At 46.1% G+C, this 24,215-nt stretch overlaps 1 protein-coding gene across 4 annotated transcripts in view; it reads left to right on the plus strand.

The window, feature by feature from the left end:
• The window catches only part of NOTCH3 (notch receptor 3), a 56,532-nt gene that overhangs the window by 26,542 nt on the left and 5,775 nt on the right, over positions 1 to 24,215 (plus strand). For all 4 annotated transcript variants that reach the window (XM_053376265.1, XM_053376267.1, XM_053376266.1 and 1 more), the window contains exons 5-28: positions 407 to 529; positions 907 to 1,140; positions 1,426 to 1,581; positions 1,991 to 2,176; positions 6,742 to 6,855; positions 8,168 to 8,281; positions 9,387 to 9,620; positions 10,893 to 11,003; positions 11,289 to 11,481; positions 11,683 to 11,828; positions 12,197 to 12,310; positions 13,531 to 13,650; positions 14,211 to 14,363; positions 15,482 to 15,710; positions 16,807 to 17,008; positions 17,277 to 17,430; positions 18,219 to 18,403; positions 19,559 to 19,691; positions 20,092 to 20,343; positions 20,721 to 20,833; positions 21,463 to 21,989; positions 22,415 to 22,762; positions 23,616 to 23,764; positions 23,872 to 24,085. In XM_053376265.1, coding sequence (XP_053232240.1) covers positions 407 to 529; positions 907 to 1,140; positions 1,426 to 1,581; positions 1,991 to 2,176; positions 6,742 to 6,855; positions 8,168 to 8,281; positions 9,387 to 9,620; positions 10,893 to 11,003; positions 11,289 to 11,481; positions 11,683 to 11,828; positions 12,197 to 12,310; positions 13,531 to 13,650; positions 14,211 to 14,363; positions 15,482 to 15,710; positions 16,807 to 17,008; positions 17,277 to 17,430; positions 18,219 to 18,403; positions 19,559 to 19,691; positions 20,092 to 20,343; positions 20,721 to 20,833; positions 21,463 to 21,989; positions 22,415 to 22,762; positions 23,616 to 23,764; positions 23,872 to 24,085 — 4,504 coding nt within the window. The remainder of the gene's footprint in view (positions 1 to 406; positions 530 to 906; positions 1,141 to 1,425; positions 1,582 to 1,990; positions 2,177 to 6,741; positions 6,856 to 8,167; positions 8,282 to 9,386; positions 9,621 to 10,892; positions 11,004 to 11,288; positions 11,482 to 11,682; positions 11,829 to 12,196; positions 12,311 to 13,530; positions 13,651 to 14,210; positions 14,364 to 15,481; positions 15,711 to 16,806; positions 17,009 to 17,276; positions 17,431 to 18,218; positions 18,404 to 19,558; positions 19,692 to 20,091; positions 20,344 to 20,720; positions 20,834 to 21,462; positions 21,990 to 22,414; positions 22,763 to 23,615; positions 23,765 to 23,871; positions 24,086 to 24,215) is intronic.

The raw sequence follows: 24,215 nt of genomic DNA on the forward strand, positions 1-24,215 counted from the left end.
AGCAGGAAGGAAACAATCTAGGCAGTGGGAGGAGGCGGGGGACTTGGCAGCCAACACATGCGGCTTTGACTGTAGTAGCCATAGTGTAGTGGAAGGCTCAGCTAATTCTTCTTCCTTGTTCTAGTCAGAGATTTGGAACAAGAGTAGAGCTTAGAATAGAGGAGGGGCGCTGCATTACTCAGGGGCTCAGTGTGACTCTGTGGTGTTTACCAAGCCTTGTCAAGCTTGAAACTGTCCCCTTGTGGCCAATGGAATTGACACCCAGGAAAGTGTTCAAAAGATTACAACCCATAGTTGCACATTAGGGATGGAATGGTGGGTTGTTGGGAGGATTTTTCTTCCTCTACTAGCAACACTTTTTCCACAGTTACTGGCCAGGCTAAAATCTCCCTTTCTCCCTTTTCAGGATTCAAGGGACACAACTGTGAGATTAACATAGATGATTGCCCAGGCCACATGTGCATGAATGGAGGCACTTGTGTGGATGGCGTCAACACTTACAACTGCCAGTGTCCCCCAGAGTGGACAGGTACTGCATTATTATTGGTCCAGGAACCAGAATGTGATTGGAACAGCCTAGGATTTTAAGGGCCTTAATGGGAAATGTAGGGAGCTATCTAGCATTTGGGCAGAGATGGGAAATGTTCTTTTCTTCTCTATACGGCGTTAACTTAATATTAGCCTCTAAGTGAGAATGAGTTCAGAAATATTACCTTATTCTAGTTTGGGAAAACACTGGCTTTAATCTGGCTCGGTGCATGGTGGGCAAAGGAAAAGGCAACTCAGGGCTGCGAGTGTGGAGGTATTGGGGTGCATGGGGGAAGGAGAGGTGGTGCTACAGCTGTTAGGCCATCCCTGATGAGAAGGTCTTTTAGCGAACTAAGCCCCACCTTCTTTGCACTGTAGGCCAGCACTGCAATGAGGATGTGGATGAATGCCAGCTGCAACCCAATGCCTGCCACAATGGAGGCACTTGCTTCAATACCAATGGGGGGCATTCATGCGTTTGTGTCAACGGCTGGACAGGGGAGAGCTGCAGCGAGAACATTGATGACTGCCAGACAGCAGTCTGCTTCCATGGTGCTACCTGCCATGACCGTGTGGCTTCCTTCTACTGCGCATGTCCTATGGGCAAGACAGGTAACTGGCTCCTACCTTGCATAATGTGTCCACGTCATACGTTTTTATTCTGGCTAACTGGTTTGGGCAGAATTTTTGAAGGGTTTGGTCAGTGTAAAAATAATAGAGTGGATTAAAGGGATATTGGATAACAAGGATAGGGTGTCAATCAGAAATGGAAGGACATTGCTGAACATGAACAACATATTGAAATCGATACCCCTTGTCCATAAATTCCATCCCATTCTCTACACTCCTCCTGTTTTGCTGTCAAGTGATTGCCTTTCATGGCCCTTTCTCTTCCAGGCCTTCTTTGCCACTTGGACGATGCCTGTGTCAGTAACCCTTGCCATGAGGATGCCATTTGTGACACCAACCCAATGAATGGCCGTGCCATCTGCACATGCCCACCAGGTTTTACCGGAGGAGCCTGCGACCAGGATGTGGATGAGTGCTCCATTGGTAAGACAGCTGCACCCTTCTTTTGCAATTCCAAAAGGTGAAGGAAGGAGGACTGCCTCTCTAGCATGTGAGAGGGGTCACTGAGATGGACTTTTGCCAGCCTTTTGGGTTGGGATATTGACAAGTAAAGCACCTGAGAGAAGGATTGGTTTCTGCTGGCATGCCCTTTTCGTTCCTTGTCTGGGTTTATCCCTTATGTCAGGCGTGCACAACCTGCAGCCCTCCACATGTTGTTAGACTACACCTCCCATTATCCCTGATCACTGGCTATGTTGGCTGGGGCTGATGGGAGTTATAGTCCAAAAACATTTGGAGGTTCGCAGGTTATGCACCCCTGCCTTAAGTGAAGGCAGAGAAGAAGTAATTTTGAACCAGCCATGTTCACTTTATGTGCATTTGCCTTCTCCAGGAGCCAATCCATGTGAGCATTTCGGAAAGTGTGTGAACACGCAAGGCTCCTTCCGGTGTGAGTGTGGACGTGGCTACACAGGTCCCCGCTGTGAGACAGACATCAATGAGTGCCTCTCCATGCCTTGCCAGAATGATGCTACCTGCCTTGATCGCATTGGCGAGTTTACCTGCATCTGCATGTCAGGTGAGTTTCCTGGCTCTGGGGAGCAGAGTGCCCATCCTATCCAGGACTGCATCTTGGGTAGCATGAGATGTGGGGAGAGAGTAGGTAGGCGACTGGATATGCAAGAATTGAGGTAGAATTCCCTGCTAAGTACGGGCTTCCTGAGTGAACTTAGATAGGTCCTTATTTCCTTATTTCAATTTGCTTTTAAAAGTGAAAATGTCAGTGACCTGTTTCAGAGCTGTTGTGAAGCTCTATGTAATGTGTAGATCATTCAAAAAATGTTATGTAAATGATTGTAGAGCAGCCTCTGCTCTCGGGCTACCTGAAGCTTCCTGTCCCAAGTACAGTGGTACCTCGGGTTAAGAACTTAATTCATTCTGGAGGTCTGTTCTTAACCTGAAACTGTTCTTAATCTGAAGCACCACTTTAGCTAATGGGGCCTCCTGCTGTCGCTGTCGCTGTGCTGCCACTGCACGATTTCTGTTCTCATCCTGAGGTAAAGTTCTTAACCCGAAGTACTATTTCTGGGTTAGCGGAGTCTGTAACCTGAAGCGTCTGTAACCCGAGGTACCACTGTATCTTGTCTGCCAGGTGTTAGCATACCTGACTGATCTACACTGAGGCTCTGTGGAGTGGCTTTCTTTTTGCTCTTCACATGTTCTAGACACTTGAGACAGGAGATGCCTCTCAGACTATGACACTTCCATGTCTCGTTGGCTGTGCCTGTTCTTTTTTGAGTATATCAGCAGGAAGTTTCTTTCACACTGCCTGCTTCTCTTAGGCCTGGATTTTTCAGTGTGTGGGTGGTATTCTCCAAACTAAGAGATGCGCGTGGGCAGGGGGGATACAATAGTTAGATTGGTATGAGACTGTTGTGGGGATAGCCACAAGGTATAGTCTAACCTGCACCTTTCCCTGCTAGATTCCAGCCTTTGTATTCCCCGCAGTTACAAAGCAAGAACATGTTTCGTTTGTACTTTCAGTAGAGCTGGCAAATACAGATTCAGGAGAAGGGCCCAGAAAGGTGCAGGAAGCAAGATATTATTGTGAAAAGTGGAGGCTTCGTTCAGGGTCCCTGGAGGAGTATTCTGCTGTTTCATCTCCCCCGCCCCCCTGCCCCCAAATGGCATTGCAATTCTGTGGGCTTGGGATGAGGAACAAGCCGAGATCCTTAGAAGCGGTTTGGTGGCTGAAGAAAGCATATACATATGGAGGAATCCCTGGAAAGTGAGGGATGACTATACAGCTGTCCCTCCTCCCATTGTGGCAGAGCTATAGGACTGGGGTGCTGGGTAAATCGATACAATGTTCATACAGACAGTGGGAGTGCAGCATTGTGCTTGGAATATTAATGGTGGGGCCGGCCTGGCGGGTGATGTGAATTGACTGTGCTTTGTGTTTCCGTTACCCCATATAGGGAGGAACATTCTCCTTGCTTGCTCACTCATTGGTTAATGCTGGCTTTTTGTAAAAAACAAAAAAAAAAAAATCTGGGGGAGGGGTGGGTCCTGCTAGCTGAGAATGCCTTTGGTCCTGGGGGCTAGAGAACTTTTAGTGTTGGACTACTGTGCTTAACCCACTATTGCTGCATTCTGGAGTCATTTTCCCCAGGATCAGGATGGAGCTAGAGGTTTGACGTATCGCCTAGATATTTGGCAAGCAGATCCAAAAACTAGGAGCCCGGCACACAGTGGAGTGCCTCTCCTACAAAATCACACTCCCAAAGTGGAAACAGGAAATCTTAAAATGTTTTTGACTGGGACGTGGAGTGTTAGTTTGAATGCTCTTCTGCTGCTTGGTTGGAAAACAGACCTGGAAAGCAAGTTTTTTTGTGTGTAGCCCCAATTCTTGAAACCCAAATCAGCATTTGCACTAGTGCGTCATCTCTGACTCCTGTTACTCCTGCAGTCCTCACAGTTCTTGAAACTCAGCTCCCCTCCCTACTGCTAGCCTCACATCTTCAATTCCGTTCATTGAAACAAAGTGTTGCACCAGACACACATAACCAATCTGTTCCTAGCATAGCTGTCAACTTTCCCCTTTTCTTGCGAGGAATACTATTGAGAATAAGGGAATTTCCTTTTAAAAAAGGGAAACATTGACAGCTATGGTTCCAAGCTCCTCCACATAGCCTCAGCTCCCCTCCTTTTTTATGCTGTAAGCTCCAGAGCTACATCACCCTCCCATTCCTCCTATGTCACTGGAACTTCCTCTCACAAATCCCAGCTTTGTTTATTTTATCTGTTGAGAGAAGCAGAGTATTCCGTTCTCCCCCCACTGTTCTCCCCCTCTTTCTTTTCCATCCCGTCATTTCCTGCCAAGGAGTTTCTTACTTTCCCATTCCTTTTTCCCAATGTGGATGGAATAAGCAAGGCGTGTGGGCATATCTTTTATATCAGAGTTGCCTACCCTGTAGCTTTCCAGGTGGTGTTGTATTCTAACTCCCTTCAGCACCAGCCAGGATGGGCCATGGTCAAAGATTATAGGAGTTGCCGTCCAGCAACATCTGGAAGACCAAAGGTTCTCCACCCTTCCTTTCTACGCAGTATCAGGGGGAAGAAGATTCTCTGCCTCAAGGGTACTTGGAGGAAGTGGGCTATGTAGGGTTATTGAGTCACCACCATTTTAGGGTTTTCTCTACTACCCCCAAGGATTTGGGAAACCTGGCTCTGGTGAGCTAGAACTACAAGATTAGAAGTTGCCTTCACTCTTGGGATTTCCCCCTTGCATAGAGATTTCTCTCCAAATTGGAAACAGGAGTTTCCTCCCACAAAATGCTGCATTCTCTTACCACCCCCTCAGAGATGAAGATACAGGCAAACTCCTGGAGACACTTCCCATTAAAAAGGTTCATATGGAGACAAATTTAAGTGCCTTCTTATGTGAGAAAGTTCTGCCCCTCCTGTCTCCCCTTTGGCAGGGAGAGTAGCTTAAGGGAGTGGAGATGGCGTCTCAGCCAGGAGCTGAGACTGATACTATAAGGCTGTAGCAACTCAGACCCTCTATGAGTAGTCAAGGAAAGTGGGGGTGGGCCTTGATTATTTCCTCAGTGCTGCTTGCCAGCAAACTATTCATCAGAGAAGCAGACTTCACTGTTTTTATTACAGTGGCGAAGGGCTGGGAATAGCAAAGCCTGGAGGGTTAGTCATGCAATTCTGTTCCTTTATAGCCGCAAGGATTCCTTGGAGCATGTGTACACAGACCAGCAGTTGGGCAAATTCAGGATGGTCATTCCTCTATTGACCAGAGCCTGCTTAACCCCCTTGCCTAGAGAATCAGGATACCGTTGTGCTAACCTTATGCATGGCATGTCCAGTGCCCCACTTTTGCTCCTTTCTGTTATGGCTGCCTTTCTCACCTCCACAGCGAGGCAGAGGACTCATAGCCCAGCAATAGAACACATTCTTTGCAGAAATGGTCAGTCTTTGCTTAATAGACAGTCTTGGTCAAAAGAGCAGTCCCTAAACACCTTAGAAAGTGCTGCTAGTCAGAGTAGATCATACTGGGTTAGATAGACCTACAGCCTCACTTGGTATAAGATAGCTCCGGATGTGTATTTTTGCACCCATAATTTCTGTGTGTATTAACTGCTTTATTTATTTTGTAACTGCATATTTTATTGTTGTTAACCTACCCTGGGAACTTTAGATAAAGAGCAGGTAAGAAATTTAATAAAATAAATCAGTAATAATGTGCCTGGTGTACTCCCCCCCCAAAAAAACCCTTTTTTATTTCCTTTTCTACCACTGGTTCCAGCTGCTGGCTGTATTTTCATCTATTCTTTGTGTTCCTGCAGTTCTCTTATCAGGAACACGTAAGCAACTTGACTGTCGAGCCAAGTATTATCTACTCTTAAGTGGAAGCAGGGTTTTTAGGCAGAGGTCTTTCACATCCCCTGCTTCCTGATTCTTTTAACCTGAAGATGCCAGGAGTTGATCCTGGGATCTTCAGCATGTGAAACATGTGGCCCATCACTGAGCTGTCGTGACACGGAAGGAGCAGGAACAGAACTTCTGCTTAATTGAAAAATGGAATAAGCTCGGCAGTTGCACAGATTATATAAACATTGCTTTGAATTAGTAGAACTAACACATGATCAAGTTTGATGCCTGGAATGCTTACTCCACCATCAGTAAACTTAAGACAGTTGCGTTAGGATAGGTGCTGTATGTACCATAATGGTAAAGTGGGGATGTGGGGAAATAATGGAGAGGAAGGAATGGGATGCAGGAAGACTTGTAGGGACAGCAAAGATGGAGTTGGAGTTGTGGGGAAATTTTCCCCACCTTCTTCCTACTAGATAGGCCTTAAACTGTCTCTCTGATCATTTTCACCTCTTAAAGTTAGTAACTATAAGGAACCAGCTTTAAAAATAGGGATTTTGTTTTTAATGCCTTGTATTTGAAGTGAAGCGCTGTTATTTATTGTGCACCTTTGCCATGTAATAATAAGCTAGTATTCCTAGGCGTGAGCCTGCCAGGATGAGATCGACCCCTTTGTCTCACTGTGGTTGTGGTGCTACAGTGATGAACACATGGGTGAGTCCAATCATTGTAATAACAAATGGTTCCTCTTGGTTGCAGGTTTCAGTGGCACTTACTGTGAGATCAACATCAATGAGTGTGAGAGTAATCCCTGTGTCAATGGTGGCGTCTGTAAGGATATTGTCAATGGATTCAGCTGTACCTGTCCTTCCGGTAAGACAAGGGCTTTTTCCAGCAAGGAGATAAATGGCACTGCATCATTCTCTTACCTGTCCTCCCTGCCTGGCATAGCACAGGCGAACATGAGCCTGTTCCCCCACAGGGCTCCTTCTCTGGCCTCTTAAAATAGTCTGCATGTTTGTGTATATTTGAAACCTGCCCAGACCGTACTTTGATAAAGCTGGTGAGCATCTGCCCTGTTTGTAAGGAGCCTTGCTTTCATCCCTTCTCCTGATGTTAGGAAATGTCTGCCCCTTGTGTGAATTCAGCTGAATTTGAATCGCTTAAGTTGAGCTGTGCTGTAGTTTTTCATGAGCTCACACTGCCCCTTGTGCTTCCTCTCATCCCTTGCACTGTGGTACAGTTTGTGTAAGTTTTCTTTGCTGAGCTAGGAGTCCAGCTTGGGGAATTCTTTGTCAGTGTATGGGATGCAACTGTAGCCCTCAGGAGAGTGTGTTCAGCTCATTCCCCAGGACTTGCTCCGCTTTTCTGCTACCAAGCGGGTGGGGGGCCCTGTGCTCCATTCAGTTGCTTCCAGGGCTGATTGACAGACAGGCCTATAGCTTGCTGTGTGGGAGCTGGGACAATGGTATCTTTGTTCCCCCAGCCTGTCGCACAGGCCCCTGAACCCAATTTACATGTGGGGCAGACACCGCAAAGCCCCCTGTGGAGAGGAGGGGGAGAGAACATTGAGAGCCTTTGCTATAGGCCTCTGGTGGTAGGGCTGTGCTGTGCAACCAGGATGAAGTTTGAGGACTCCTGTCCCACATAATTTTTCCTCCCAATGCGAACCTCTTTTCTTTTTATCTGGAGCTTTCAGTCCAAACTATCATTTTATTCGAGGCTTGCTCTAGCTGTGTACCCACTTCAGACACTTAGCTTGAGAACGAGTACACACTCAATTATTTTGCCAGCCTAGCTTGCGCCCTTTTCAGACATACTTGTAAAGTCCTCTGTTACCTCTAACAGCTGGGAACTTCCAAGTACACAAACTTTTTTCACTCAGCTCTATGTGAAACCCAGCTAGGGAACAAGAGGTGGCTATATGTATAGTTCCACTCTTCCACTGCAGCACTGAGCATCCATTTCCCTGCTCCTTTTTATATATAGCGCAGATGTTAGTGTAAGATTCTCATCCATTGGAGTGGATAACAACAAGTGTTCTTTCTGTGTGTGATGTTTGGATCTTCTCTTGTGTATATTGGGTGAAATGCAACATGTATGTTAATGTTGCCAGATTGAGTGCATGTTCCTTATTTTGTTGGTCCATCTGGTTTGTTTGACTACTTTTTCTTTCTGGGTTCAGGCTTCTCAGGCTCCATGTGCCAGATTGACATCGATGAGTGTGCCAGCACACCATGCCAGAATGGTGCAAAGTGTGTGGACCGGCCCAATGCCTACGAGTGCCGTTGTACAGAAGGTAATTGCTCTCTGTAATGAGTTATTGCCTTCCATGCTCTTCTCTGCTGCTGGAGAGGGAATTGTTTCAAGTCATGAGGATGTTGTGATGACGACTGCACAAGGATTAATAGAATCTGATGCAGTTGAGAGAAAATTTTCCCCAAAACATCCTTTACATCTGCCTTTCGTGGGTGCCATTTTTGAAAAGCCCGGGCTGGGTGTGATGTGAGCTTTCTCCCCAATCCATGGTCCTTCATCTGTGAGCATATTTTAGGGAAGGTGTCAAATCACTTTCTAACTTTGGTATCAAACCTTCAGCAAAATAACTTCTCTATTCCTGATTTCCAGATAGTTGTGAAAGATCAAGATCAAACTGATGCTTGCAGGGGCTCTGTTTTATTTCCTTTTAGATGACTTTGGTTTAAAGATGAGCACAGAATTTAACACCATGAAATTCCCAAGGAAGCTTATTGTGTTCTGAAACCTAGTGGTGCACAGTGCATGCCACAACACATCATAAAGAGAACTAATATTCCCATGAATTAAAGGAAATGGACTTGGGAGAGTAGGATTTTTTTAAGCAGACTGCAAGAAACTCCTACACAGAACGGCTTTTAGGATAAGGGGAAAGGAAGCCAAATTAGTGCACACAGTTCATTCACATTGTGGAATGGAGAAAGGAGGGTTAGGTTACTCCTCATTTTTTGTTGAGTTTCTTAATTGATGTATCTAACTTGCTTGATAAACATGAAGTGGCATCAATTCTCAGTTGCTCAGACACTTAAAAAAAAGGACAGTAGATGCATATCTGATTGGCTTACAAAACGACGACTCTCAGTTTGAAAATCACAGTATTTTTAACACAAGCAGTTTTAAGTAAAGGTAAAACAGAGAACTAACAGTAGTTGTGGAAAAAAATAAATGTTTTGCTTGCTACATTTGGGTGTTTGGCTGCATCTTTTCAGATAAATAGTAGTTTAGGAAACATTGGGCTTTTCTAACGTATTAGATAAATGTATCTGGATGGACCTAAAAGTTATGAAAACGGAAGGGAGGGGAAAACCTTTCCCCAGTCTGCTGTGTGCATGAATTGCTCTGATGCTGATTTCCCCTCTTGCTTACAGGTTTTGAGGGGCCTTTGTGTGAAAGGAACATTGACGACTGCTTTCCAGATCCCTGCCACCATGGCACTTGTGTGGATGGCATTGCTAGTTTCACCTGCACTTGTGCAGCTGGTTACACTGGATACCGCTGTGAGAACCAGATCAATGAGTGCCACAGCAATCCCTGTCAGCATGGCGGCAAGTGCATTGACCTGGTGAATAAGTACCTGTGCCACTGCTTGCAGGGGACCTCAGGTAGGGCATCCCTCCTTGCTCTCTTCCTCTGCTTGCTCTCATTCCTTACATCTCCCAGGCCTATCCAGCAGCAACACACTTTTCGTTTATTTTCTTAGAAAAATGTATAGACTGTTTAATCAGAAAAGCCTCGTAAGTTGTGTATATAATAAAGTTATCAATAAAAACACAAGATAAAAATCAGCAAAGTAAAACACACACACACACACACACACACACACACACACCCCTAAATGAATGCCTGGGAAAACTTGCTGCAATAAAAAAGAATAATATAATGAAGGCACCTGCCTGGTGTCAATAGGCAGGGAATTCGAAAGCACAGGTGCTGCCACACTAAAAGAGAGACTCACAAATGCAGAGTAAACATTACATGTCACTTATAAAACTCAAGTTTTGCAGATCAAAGCAGCAAAATAGGCATGTATGGTGCAAATCAATCCCCCCAATAAGCTAGATATAAGCTGTTAAGGGCTTTTTATATATGAATACTAAGCTTATTTTAAGCTGTCTGCTTTGCGTGCATCTAATTTGTGTGATGTCAGCTGGCTGGCTGCCAAGTACGTAAAGCTGCAATCGCACAAGTTAAATGTGTGCAAATTGTGAGTCTCCTTTGCTGCTGTTGCCAGGCTATCCTGGTCCAGTTACGGGTCACAGCTGTTGCACCAGCAGAAGCTGGGAAAAGGCTCTCTTAGCCACTGAGCACACCTGGGCCTCCAGTGACAAAACTGGATTCAGAAGCACCTCCAGGCTGTGTACCTGCTACTTTGGAGTGCGGGAAATCCTCTCCAGGGCAGGAAAGGAGATCAAGAAGAAGGACTCTTTGATTGCACTCTTTTCTTGTTCTTGATCAAGATCATCCCATCAGGCCAGCCACAGCTGGAACGGGTCTAGATAATCTGTACTTGCCACAACCCTCTTGACCACCTTCCCCCAAAAAAGTGAGTGCCTACAACTGGTCAGTAGTTAGTCCAAACTAAAGAACCAGCTTCTTTGGGAGTGGCCATACCCCTGCCTCTTTCAAGGTGGCAGGGACCATCTCCTTATGTAAATTAACCATTTACATAGCTATTGGGCAGAATCCATTGATGATGCATAGGAAGCTATAACAATTTCCCTTTCATTGCATCTAAACCTACTTGCACCAGTTCTTTCCACTCTATATATGTCACTCAGCCAAGACAGGAAAGAATTTCCAAGCTTGCTGTGGGTCCATTCGATGTAGGGCGATTGCATCTTTCTTCAGGCCTGTGATATATCCTTTTCTCCAAGGTGCCAATTGTGAGATCAACTTCGATGACTGTGCCAGCAACCCCTGTGATTATGGCATCTGCCGCGATGGCATCAATCGTTATGACTGCATCTGCAAACCTGGCTTCACAGGTGATGGCTGGGAGAATGAATTGCTGGTCGGGAATAGGGCAGAAGTAGGGGGAAATGAAGAGGGTCAGAGTCAACAGCTACGGCTTTAATCAAGAGAGAATACTGTGGCAGAATCTGCATGTAGGTGGCAAGTGTTAGGCTTTGCAGGCAGGGCTTGAGGTAGCATTGCTCAATAGCTGCTATAGGATTTAATCCATGCGCAGTGAAGGGGACAAAGCTGGATGAAAGCAGCAAGAAGTTTCTTCTTGGCCACTCTGTTGCTGAGCAGTACTTTCTCCCACTTAGGTCCCCTGTGCAACGTGGAGATTAATGAGTGCGCGTCCAACCCGTGTAAGAATGGTGGCACCTGTGTGGATGGTGAAGACGGCTTCTCTTGCCTTTGCCCCGAGGGATTCCATGATCCACATTGCTATTCAGAAGTGGACGAGTGCAGCAGCAGCCCATGTGTGCATGGCACATGCCACGACAACATCAATGGGTGAGAGCTGATTACCCCAAGTGCTGCAGCAGGAGTAGACAGGCTTTGTTCCTATTGTTCCCATGAGGTGGCACTGAAGACAGGAGTGGATTAAGTCACTTCCTACAGGCTGGTCAAATGGGCTAACAATGGGTGGTGCTTCTTGGAGGGTGTAAAAACGCTTTTCCTCTTCATCCTTTCCCCCCCTTCTTTCCTCTACAGGTACCAGTGTAAGTGTGAGCCAGGCTGGGCTGGCACCAACTGTGATGTGAACCACAATGAGTGTGAATCCAACCCATGCCAGCATGGAGGGACATGCACTGACTATGTCAATGGCTATCGTTGCAAGTGCAAAGAAGGCTTTCAGGGTATGCGTCTCTATGGCTTCCTTGCCTTGCTTTTGTTGCCCGTACTTTACACCATGCTCAACCTCTGTCTAGCTCTTCTGTACCCCAAGATACATATATCACCCACATACTGTTTTTCATCTCTTGCCACCTCTGGATAATACTCTGCCTGTTGTCCAAAGTTATGCCTTCTATGTAACCTTCAGTGTTTGAGCCATCTAGATCTATGAGTGATTTGCAGGTATCTGAACCCAGCTTTCCCCCAGTTCCATTTTCTGGTCCTTCATGGGAGCTGATGTTGGTTGGTGGCATTACAAGTGGGAGAAAGATTCATCTTCAGGGATATCTGTGTTCATGGGGACCTTAATACTTATCTGGTTCTTCTGCAGGGACCTACTGCCAGACCAACATAAATGACTGTGCCTCCAATCCTTGCCTCAACCAGGGCACCTGCACTGATGGCATTGCCAGCTATACCTGCATCTGTGACTTGCCTTACACTGGTGAGCTCTGTGGGTGGTGGGGAACATCTGAACATCTTCTGCAAAAGCTTAATTCTTGTTAAGGGACTTGATCTAGTGAAGGGACGTGTATGGCAGACCCCATGCCAGGGTTGCAGTTGGGAAGGGAGAGATTAATAAGCAGTAATTGTTTGTATTGAGTGCCATGTTAGAAATTCATATTCTGCATTTTAGCCATTCATGGATAAGTAATGCAGATAATGACTAAAGGACAATGGTGTGATAGGCCACAAATAATGGATGGAGAATATTGCATGTGTCTATCTCTTCCTCCTTAAAAGATAATACAGTCGTACCTCGGAAGTCAAATGGAATTCGTTCCGGAAGTCTGTTCAACTTCCAAAACATTTGGAAACCAAGGCACAGCTTCCGATTGGCTGCAGGAAGCTCTTGCAGCCAATCGGAAGCCGTGTTGGACGTTCAGGTTCCAAAGAACGTTTGAAAACTGGAACACTCACTTCTGGGTTTGCGGCATTCGGGAGCCAAAATGTTCAACTCGCAAGGCATTTGGGATCCAAAGTACGACTGTATGTACTTGGGTGCTCTAAAGGGAGAGTGCTTGGAGAGCTGAAATAGATGTGTGTGGTGTGTGAGAGAGAAAGAAAAAGAGAGACTGAGAAACAAAATGATAAGGAATCACATGTTGCCTTTACTATGTTTAATTCTTGGGCATTGCCACTGTGCATGGTGAGTTCAGGCGACAGTGTCACAACACGGGTAGGGAGAAGGATCTGAGTCACTCATCATCTGGTGATGTCACAGGCATTATCCAATAGATGCCCTTGGCATTTGTGCAACTTCCATTCTACAAGTCACTTTAAATTGCAACAGCATCTGCTTTCTGCAAACCACATTTTTAAAGCAGCAATATGTCATGGTTAGGGAGCCTGGAGATGGGTGTAAACAAAAGTGCTTCCTCAAAGAAAGACATCTGGATCCATGCAACAAATGACTGGCAGCTAAACATTTGTTACTCTATAAACTGACTGACTGGGAAGGCTCTTGAATTAACTTTATTATATTTACCTTATGTATAAAGTATAATTCCCACTGACATCACTTTGTGGCTAGACATTTGGTCTCTGAACTTGATTTGTATTCCTATTGAGTCCAAGACATAAATGTTACATAGTTCAGAATAAGATGGCTATTAGGCCAGTGGAAATCCAAACAAGTACCCTTATCTATTTCTCTTCCCACAGGCCGGAATTGTGAGAATGTGCTGGCTCCCTGTTTCCCCAATCCATGTAAGAACAATGGTGTCTGTGACCACACACCTGACTATGAGAGCTTTACCTGTGGTTGTGCACCAGGCTGGCAAGGTACTCAGACTCATGAGCCATGTTCTTCCTGTACTTTTCTAAATATTGTGGCATCTAATCCTATGAGCCTATGTGCCAGTTTTATATTTTAATTTGTTTTAATTTTGGGGTGGCTTTTAAATATAAAGGCATTTTGACTAATTTGAGTTTGTATTGCTCATTGTCCTGAGTGTCTTTGGATGGAAATGTGAAAAAGAAATTTCAGAAGTAAAATTAAATATTTTTACTTGGTTTGACATTCTTTTATTGATTTTACTTCACAAAATACCTTTACCAGAAGATTTGCCATTCTAATGTGGCATATTTAGTAATATTCCTGATGGTAACATTGTGATTGGATAATTTTCTTATATCTATGCATTCTGTGTGATTGATTATTTGATAGTAGACACGTGCCTGGGGTATTGTTTTGTTGTTTCCTTCATTGTTGTTGGTTTTTTGCTTCTCCACATAGTGGATGCAGCAATATGAAAAAGTCAATAGAAGTGGATTGGAGGGTGGGGGGAGGGGGAAAAAGAAACTTAAAAACAAACAGTAACCATATTTTCTTATCCCCATAGGGCAGCAATGCCAGATTGACATTAATGAATGTGACCAGGACCCATGTCGAAATAGGGGCACCTGCACCAACACACATGGCAGTTACAGGTGTGCCTGCCGTCCTGGCTACACTGGCACCAACTGTGAGTTGGATATTGACGACTGCAAACCAAGTGAGTTCATTGAGCACATGAGACAACAGGAAAGAACAACCAAGAATCTAAGATCTTGCTAACTATTATGGCCAGGCAGTATAGCAAAAAGAACTGGGTGAAAGTTCTAGGAAGAAGGAGCACTGGTAGGACAGGAAACCTAATGAAAAACTGGAAACTGGGCAAAAAGGTCATTAGGTGACATCTGCCTTTCCAAGCGGGCTTCCAAGTCTCACATTTTTGGAAGTGGCTGTGCCTTGTCATTTGGCTTATGTTTAGAAAATTAAAATGCTAAGACAATTAAATGGTACAGACTAGATGATTTAAGCAAATTTGCTTTCTTTTACCTAAGCATAATCTGTGTTGCATCACGTATGCTAATTGCAAACTCAGAACTTTGAGTGCCAGTGCTTATGGAGCCAAAACAGAACCCTCCATGCATAAGAGAGAGGTATTGGCAGGTTTGGGTGAACCCCAAATTTTTCACAGGACTACAAGAAGTTTTGAAGGGGAAACACTCCTCTTAAACAGTCCAACAAGACAGAGTAAGCCTACTGACCATGGAATGCTGACGGATTGTTGTGGGGTGAAAAAAACTGGCAGGGGAACAGGAATGCTTAACATAGCAACAATTGCTTGCAGGTTCCATTTGTACTTCAGACTTCTAAACTTTGCAGAACTTGGATTTCTTTGACTAGGTATAGAATTGTAGAGTTGGAAGGGACCATGAGGGTCACCTAGTCCAACCCTTTGCAATGCCCGAATCTTTTGCCCAACGTGGGGCTCAAACACAGAACCCTGAGATTAAGAGTCCCATGCTCTACCGACTGAGCTATTCCAATATAGGCTAGAGCACTACTAAGAGTAGGTTGTGGACTGTGACTGCAACTGATATTCAGACAGAACTAGATCTTATTTGGATTGAGATGTTTGAATGTAACATTAACTCCTGTTAATGCCAGTGAAAATTCAACATGCCTGTGCTCCATCCTCAGTCTCTCCTGGATTCTGTCCGTGATTCTGCATGTGCAAAGTTAAACATGACGAAAGATCTTAGTCTTTTTGTATTGGAGGATGTCATAGTGAAAGAGTTGAGAGCTTGTCTTGACCCCTCTGAGTATTCCTCTCCCTGCCGACAGATCCTTGCCTGAATGGTGGCTCCTGCCAAGATGGCATCAGTACTTTCATGTGCACCTGCCTGCCAGGCTTCACAGGCATACACTGTGCAACTGAGACCAATGAGTGCCTGAGTAACCCCTGCCGCAATGGCGCCACCTGCACAGATTATGTCAACAGCTACACTTGTACTTGTGCACCAGGCTGGGCTGGCCTACACTGTGAGCAGAATGTTCAGGAATGCACTGACAGGTGAGCTGATAGTTTGTCATGAGGAACAGTGACTTATGTCTACCTATCTTTCAACTCGTATTACTCAGAGGGCACATTTTGCAGAATGGATAAAGGTAAATGGACCCCTGACCATTAGGTCCAGTCGTGGCTGACTCTGGGGTTGCGGCGCTCATCTCGCTTTATTGGCCGAGGGAGCCGGCATACAGCTTCCAGGTCATGTGGCCAGCATGACTAAGCTGCTTCTGGTGAACCAGAGCAGCGCACAGAAACACCGTTTACCTTCCTGCTGGAGCGGTACCTATTTATCTACTTGCACTTTGATGTGCTTTCGAACTGCTAGGTTGGCAGGAGCAGGGACCGAGCAATGGGAGCTCACCCTGTTGCGGGGATTCGAACCACTGACCTTCTGACTGGCAAGTCCTAGGCTCTGTGGTTTAACCCACAGCGCCACCTGGCCCCATTCACATGAACAAAGCCAAACAGCACTATATGGTAGGAGTTAGTCAAGAGGGTTGGCTTACTGTTGTACAGTTCACATGTTTTATATATTCGAGCACGTTCCCCACTGTATCATGTTTAATAAGGTCCCAGAGTTTTCTTCTCTGCTTTTTAGAACAAAGTGACTCTCTTATTTTAGTAGCAATGTGTGGAAAGGGCTCTGTTCTAGAAAACTCTAGATGGACGAATGGTTCAGAAGTAGGTAGGATCCTGTTTAAAAGGAGACAGTGTACTTCTGTCCCCTCTTTGCTTCTAACTCCTCTGTTAGTAAAAACAGATAATTAGTTATTCATATGAACACAAGACTAAGCCTGGGATTAAGTGCTGGATGCTATAGGGTGACAGGAGGCAGATCTGAAGTTCCCCTGGTTGTCAGTTACAGGCAAATCCAATCCAGTTGTAAAGAATGGTCAAATATTGAGTAAGGAGGGAGGCTTATCACACAGTTGCATTTTTCACCTAGAACAGAAACTTCGGTGTAAGACAGATGCAAGCCAGCACAACTAGCCAAGTGTTAGCTGGTGGGGTAGGCCTAGCCTGTGCTGGGTGTCTCTTGGGGTAGATAACCTCCTTCCTCCTTCCTTTATTCCTGACTCCTGTACTTTTGTTCCGGCAGCTCCTGCTTCAATGGTGGCACATGCTTGGATGGAGTGAATTCGTACACATGCCACTGCCGTGCTGGCTTCAAAGGATCCCACTGCCAGCATGAGATTGATGAGTGCCAGTCACAGCCCTGCCTCAATGGTGGCGTATGCCAGGATGGTGTGCAGTCCTACCGCTGTACCTGTCCTCAGGGCTACACAGGTTCTCAGTGCCAGGTAATCCACCCCAGGCCTCTGTTGAAAGGGAATAAGATGGTTCAGGGTTTCTCTTGTTTAAGCCTGAGCCGCTAAGTTTGGATGGAGTTTACATCTTTTCTATAAAAACCCAGTACATATGCTTTGCAAGCAGGCCCCTAGAGAGGTTGTAGTATGGAGACATCTAATGGAGATGGATTGGGAAGCTGCCTGGGTTTTGTCATTGTAGGTGGGAGCTGGGTGCTTTTATTTTGCCACAAAATCTCTTGCCTTGTCATGTCCCCTCTAGACCCTGCTGGATTTGTGTAGTCGCTCCCCCTGTCAGAATGGCGGCCGCTGTATGCAGACAGGCACTACCTTATCCTGTGCTTGCCCTGGAGGTTGGACTGGGCGTTACTGCGACATCCCCAATGTTTCTTGTGAAGTGGTGGCCAGGAACCGAGGTAAGGAAACATGCTCCAGGGGCAGTGAAACGGAAGCCCTTCTTCCTCATTTATTCTGCTATCTGCTTCCTCAGTGACCTTGATGACGCATGTTTGTCATCCAGGCTCCCCAGCATTATCAGCTTATGCTCACTGGCAAAGCTGATACAGGACTTCCAGAGTTGACACAGTGAATGTTACTTGCCTTCACTGATGCGGGGACAATGTCCTTGGGTTCACTGGTGAATCAATAGTTCAGACGGCTATTCCCAGTGGCACTGGAAACTAAAAATTCTCAACGTTTGAAGTCAATTTCCCCATGCTTCTAGGGGACAGAATAAAAGCTGCAAATGTTGTTGCAGAAGTGGTAGTTCTGTATATGAAATTCTGTAATAATTTCAAAATGGTGTGATAATGGCTGAGGGCAATGGAGAGTTGGTCTGGATTCCCTGGTCCTGCTATAGTACCGGAGCACGTTGCATGTTCTGTCACAATTTAACCTCTATTATCAAGACTCTAAAGAGGCTTTTTTTTTTTTTTACATTTTACAGAAATGTAAATTCTGACTTAGGAAACATTGGGATATGTTGTGCTTCCCCAATAAAGTGTCTTTTAAATTGTGGTGGGTAAGAAAGTCTAGTGCTTGGAGGAAGCCCTTGGGTTCTGTTCTTATGACCAACTTGCTTGTACAATGTTGCTTCAGTCTTCACTTACCCTGCTTTTAGTCACTTTGTCTAATCATCCTTTGGAAACAGGAGGGCAGAATATGTAGCAGTACACAATGTGTAATTTGCTTTTCCGTACAATAGGTGTGACCAAAGAGCAGGTGTGTCATTACGGTGGCCGTTGCGTGGATGCTGGCAATACTCACTACTGCATTTGCAAAAAAAGCTACACCGGCAGCTACTGTGAGAGTGAAGTGGACCACTGCCAGTACAACCTGTGTCGAAATGGGGGTACCTGTCGCAGTTTTGTGGGAGACTACGTCTGTGAGGTGAGGGAGTCCTTGCAGCCAGTAACAGGCCAGGGTTCCTGGTGTCTCTTCAGAACTCTGGGAAACCTGGTGGCATTTAATGATGAGTTGTTGACTGTCCAGTGAACAATTGCGAAATAAGATAAGAAAATGGCACAAATCTGCAACTTATTTTCCCAGTAATTAAAAAAAAAAAAACACACACACACACGAAAAACCCCTCTATTTTCTTCCAAAGTTTTATTTTGTTGAAATATGGATATGGATTATAATTGTTTTCCCACTACTGCAACCTTCCTTACTTTTGGTGGTAACTCCTATTTGATGGCTGGTCAGATTGGTTGAACTTCCACCATGTCTTATAAAACCCATACATCTTTTGTTTTATTCTTTGCCACATCATAGTTGCATATCAGCAATGAAGTCCATTGTGTTGTTTCTCAAATTCTCTGTAAGAGTTTTTTCCCACCGCGCCAGGCACAGCCAAACCAATATTTATATGCCCTTGTGGGGGATGCAGAGAATTGTGTTATGTGTAGAAAATAGCCTGCCCTACAAAGTAAAATTTACGGTCATTGCTCCACCCATTTTTGCCTCTGGCTCCACCCACCACATGACTACTGGAAGGTTGCTCAGAAGGGAATGTAGCCATTAGACTGGAGAAGGTTCGCTATCTATGGTCTGGAGACATTGAAAAAGTACAGCATTACACAGGAACCAAACAGAAATGATACACATTTTTTGTCCATCCACAAGAGCTGCAGTGTTTTCTAACAACATATGTTAGCCATGATCTTGTGATACAGTTTCATAATTATGTTTAATGTTTGTTCTTGCTATGTATTTTCCTTCCTTTTTATGAAGCCAGACTGATCTATTTGTATAAATCTTGGAATAATTTGCCATAGTCTATTTGCTCAAAGTCCCATTGAAGTTTAATAATCTTAATTTGGACAAAAAAGAGGATGGTGCAACTTGAAGGATCTTTCCCTTCCTTATGAAATTGTACTAGTTTTACTTGATTTTACACATCAGTAATAGTACAGTTTAACAAACAAAACATACATTTTAATGGAACCAAGAGCAGGAAACCTTTTCAAGGACGCAAGGCTTCAGTCTTTCTGGCCCCTTTGTGCTCATTGCTGTTTTGTCTTGTTTGCTTCTCTCCTACTCCAGTGCCCGCTAGGGTTTGAGGGGAAAAACTGTGAGTATGACATTGATGAGTGTCAGTCACACCCCTGCCAGAATGGAGGGACTTGCATTGATCTTGTTGGCCGCTACATTTGCTCCTGTCCACCTGGAACTCTGGGTAAGTGCTCCTGGGTATAGGGAAACCTTTACCAATATTACCTGTAGTAGGAAAGTACAAGACTGGGGAAAGGATTTAAGTTATGACGGCACAGGTGTTTATTGTTGGATTTGCTATTTTGTTGAAGAATAGTGAAAGGGAGCTCTGGATTTCCCTGTAGGGCACAGGGTGGAGAACATGGGCTCAGAGTTCTCCCAGGCCTCTTTTTGAGGGAGGACAGCTTCAGCAACGGTGCCCAGGGCGATGGATAGATGGATGTTGACTCACTGTTGGGCACCGTAAAGGGCGAGGAATCTTGTTTTTTCCACAGAGACAATGCAAGGATTGTGAGAACGAGGAAGAGGTTTGTCTTCCCTGAGTCTGGATGTTTAATGTGATGGCGTGTTTGTCATCTCTCTAGGTGTCTTGTGTGAAATAAATGAAGATGATTGTGCTATGAATCCTGGCTCCCGGGTCCCCAAATGCCTCAACAACGGGACGTGTGTGGACAGAGTCGGTGGCTACCGATGCAGCTGCCCACCAGGTTTCACAGGCGAGCGCTGTGAGGGAGACATCAATGAGTGCCAGTCCAACCATTGCCACCCACGCAACACGCTTGATTGCGTCCAGGAAGCCAGTGACTACCACTGCATTTGCAAGCCAGGCTACACTGGTGAGTGACAGTGTGTTCTCTTTTCATGTGGCTGATGTGTGCAAGGGGCAAGGGAGAGTGTGCCCAAACTGGACCCCAGTGATGCGTAGAGGGCTGCAAGTAGGAGGACTGTCCCCTGTAAAGAAGTTAGGAGTTCATCTTCAACCAAGTGGGTGGAGGGGAATCCAACTGTGCAGCTAAATGCATATTTGTGATCTAAAACAAAGATTGGAATGGTGACTGAGTGAGATGGGCCTCTTTGGCCATTTCAGTGAGCAAATACAAGCTTTGAGAACTAGTGCTAAGATGCAAGGCCAAAGATAGCAGGGTGGTGGTGGTCTTTGGGGCTAAGTTCTGCTGGAATCCATCAGTAATACTCTTGTTTTTCATATCCTCAGGCCGCCATTGCAAGAACATTGTGAATGTGTGTGACTCTCAACCTTGCCAGAATGGTGGGAAGTGTAATCCGGCAGTCAACCTGCCTCTAGGCTACACCTGCCACTGTCCCCGGGTGAGTCCCCTACAACACAGCTGCTTACAGCAAGTGGCTAATGCAGCTCCTGTACACAAACATTGCAAGGGGCTAGGCGAGGGAGAGAAAGGAAGACTGCGGTTGGGAGGATTAGGTGGGGGAACCGTTAGGTTGATATGTTGGTGTTGTGCTATGAATGAGTTTCAGTACCTGTTAGGACAAGGTTTCTGTCTGGGAGGCTTTTGGAGGTAGAGAGTTTAGTGTCCTCCAATGCAAGGCTTGTCATGGAAGGAGTTTCTACTTGGGAGTGGCAGGAAGCAACTCTGCTGCATGATCTTGTGGGAATTCTGGTTGTGAAGCCTGCAAGAGAAGTTTGATGCAGTGCCATAACACAATGCAGAAGTCTAATATTGGCTAATAAGGGTAGATAGCGTTGGTGAGTGGTGCCCAGTACTGGGGGGTGTGGGGTGTGGGAAGGTACTTCTTGAGGGCAGGATATGGGTGCTGGGCCTTGAGATTCGTGGAGGGAAGAATTTACTCACCAGGCTGAGCGCTTGTAAGAGGACAGCTATGGTGCCAGAGGCTTTCTGTTGTTAGGCCAGCAGTTGGAGCGATTTGAAGGCTTGGCTGGCTTTCCAATCCTAACTGTGCTTGTTATTCTTTTCCAGGGTTATTCAGGCATCCGCTGTGAGCGCATGCTCTCCTGCCGGGAACTCTCCTGCTTCAATGGTGGCAGCTGCCGGACCACAGCGCTGGGTCCTCGCTGCTCCTGCCCTCCTGGGTGGGCTGGACCGGAATGCCGCCTGCATGCCAACAGCAGCTGTGCCAGCATGCCCTGCCACAATGGGGGTGCTTGCCATGAGACTGCTGACCCCCCTTATTTTCAGTGCCTTTGTCTTGGTGACTACACGGGCTTTCGCTGCCAGACCCGCACCCTGAAGCTCCCCGAGGTCCACTGCCCGCTGAAGGAGTGTGCTGCAAAGGCCGGGGATTTCTACTGTGACAAGATGTGCAACAGTCCAGCCTGCCACTGGGATGGCGGTGACTGTTCCCTGCGAGTTGATGATCCCTGGAAGCAGTGCGAGAGCCCCCTGTGCTTGCAGCTCTTCAACAACAGCCAGTGTGATGAGATGTGCAACACAGCCGAATGCCTTTACGACAACTTTGACTGCAAGAGCCATGAGTCCAGCTGCAAGTGAGTCCTGCCACTGCCTCTTGAGTAGGGGAGGCCTCTAGTTGTGTGTACTATACCAGAGACCCCTGGAATCAAGGGCCACCCCAACTAAATGAGGAACCAAGACTTATTTTAGGCAGTGTAGGGGTGCTGTGTACAAACTCAGGTGCTTCCACTGAGACCTATGAATTTATGTCCGTCCCTATGTCCGACACCAAACATGGCAGAATCTTGGTATTATTTGCATGGATTCCTTCTATGTCTTCCAGTTGACTAGCTCTGAGACTTGGCCATGTTAGCTGTGGGGTATAGGAATCTGCTGCAGACCCATAATGCCTTGTGCCCTTTCCTCCTTATGGCTTAACAAGGCACCAGTGAGCTGTATTGGCATAGGGTTGGTTATGACAGGCGTGACTCAGTTCCTTCTCCTCCTCCTTCTTCCACAGCCCTGTCTATGAGAAATACTGCTCAGATCACTTTGCTGATGGCCATTGTGACCAGGGCTGCAACAACGAAGAGTGTGGTTGGGATGGGCTGGACTGTGCACTGGAGGTGCCCGAGCGCTTGGCGGACGGCGTTCTGGTCATCACTGTGCTGCTACACCCTGACGAATTGCTCCGCACAAGCACCATCTTCCTGCAGAAGCTGAGTTCCATTTTGAGAACCTCCTTGCGCTTCCGCCGTGACAAGGACGGCAACTTCATGATCAAGCCATATTACGGGTCTGGCATTCGGCCGCCGTATTATGGATCTGGCGGTCGGCAACGCAGGGAACTGGAACAAGAGATTATTGGGTGAGTCACACAGAGGAGCTGAAGAAAAGCAAGGAGCTTTGGGAGTTCAGAGAGCTGCTTGGTGTGTGTCTGGGGGGCAGATTATAGGACCCAGGCCTCAAGGAATATAGAGAGAGGGATATAAGAAGGTTCTGAATTGGAAGGAGAGGTAGTTGGGCCCAGAGGCTCAGCTAAACTACTTCCAACAGCCTTCACAGAATAAGGCAGCTGTGGGGGGGGGGGACTGTAGAACTGGCATACAAATCTGAGGGTTCTGAGGAAATACTAACAAATCCAGAGTCACCACAAAAACTGTTTTGGAGCTGATAACAGGATTATTTAGTGATAGATTTCCATAACTAGACGGGAATTCATTCAAGCTTTTTTAGGTAACTTAATTACATTATTCAAGAACCGCTTCTGATGTCTAACTGCTTTCTTAGCCAAAGTACCAGAAGGTGGCTAATGAAATAAAAGAAGCAAGCGAGTGCCTGAGATAGTGGTGGATCTCTGGAAGCTTTAGGTTAATGCCAAGCAAGTGGGTTGCATGCATCGTTAAGAACAAACGGGGTAAATGTGATCTGCTTAGGAAGAGTCAGCCTGCATTTTGTAAGAAGAGATTGTGCTTCACAAATACATTAGGATTATTAAAGCTGCTGAGAGAATCTTGGGTGTTCTTTTCCTTGATGTGTGTATTGGGAAGTGCCCATTCTAAAATTCAGTGTGCAAAAAGCAACAGACCTTGTTTCCTGCACCAGAGGATGAATGGGGAGCAGGACCTTTTGTGGAGCTGGCTGACTTGCCTTGTCCTAGAATTGTGTGTGCTACTAGAGAAGGAGTTCTAGGCCCTGGTAACACTTGCTTCCTCCTCCAGGTCTGAGGTCACTCTTGAGATTGATAACCGACTCTGCTACCAGGCTTCAGACAAGTGCTTCCCTGATGCAGATAGTGCTGCAGACTACCTGGCTGCCCTGTCAGCGGTGGAGCGCCTAGAGTTCCCATACCCCCTCAAGGCTGTGCGAGGTGAGGGCAGCAGAGGAGTCATTTGCCGGAAGCAGAATTTGACTGGGTTTGGAGTTTACAGGAAGGTCATGACAGGGTCTCCTAATAGGGCGGTATTGTTTCTACAGGTGAAAAGATCAAAGAGGAAGGCGAACTTAAGCTGGTGCCATTGCTGGTGGTGGCATGCCTGATTCTGCTGGTGATCCTGGTGCTGGGTGTGCTAGTGGCACGGCGCAAAAGAGAGCACAGCACCCTCTGGTTCCCTGAAGGCTTCAGTCTGAAGAAAGAGAGCAGCAATAAGAACCGGCGTGAGCCTGTGGGTCAGGATGCCCTAGGCATGAAGTAAGAGCCTTTCATTCACCCAGAATGAAACCTCAGTTCCTGCAGCAGGTTTCAGCTTCTGCAGGAGATGGTCAGCTACCTGTGGCTTGTACTTTGCTCCCAATTGTGCTTTAGTTAGCTGATGGAGAAC

Source organism: Podarcis raffonei, chromosome 2 (assembly GCF_027172205.1).
Source record: "Podarcis raffonei isolate rPodRaf1 chromosome 2, rPodRaf1.pri, whole genome shotgun sequence".
In the NCBI taxonomy this organism is placed as follows: domain Eukaryota; kingdom Metazoa; phylum Chordata; class Lepidosauria; order Squamata; family Lacertidae; genus Podarcis; species Podarcis raffonei.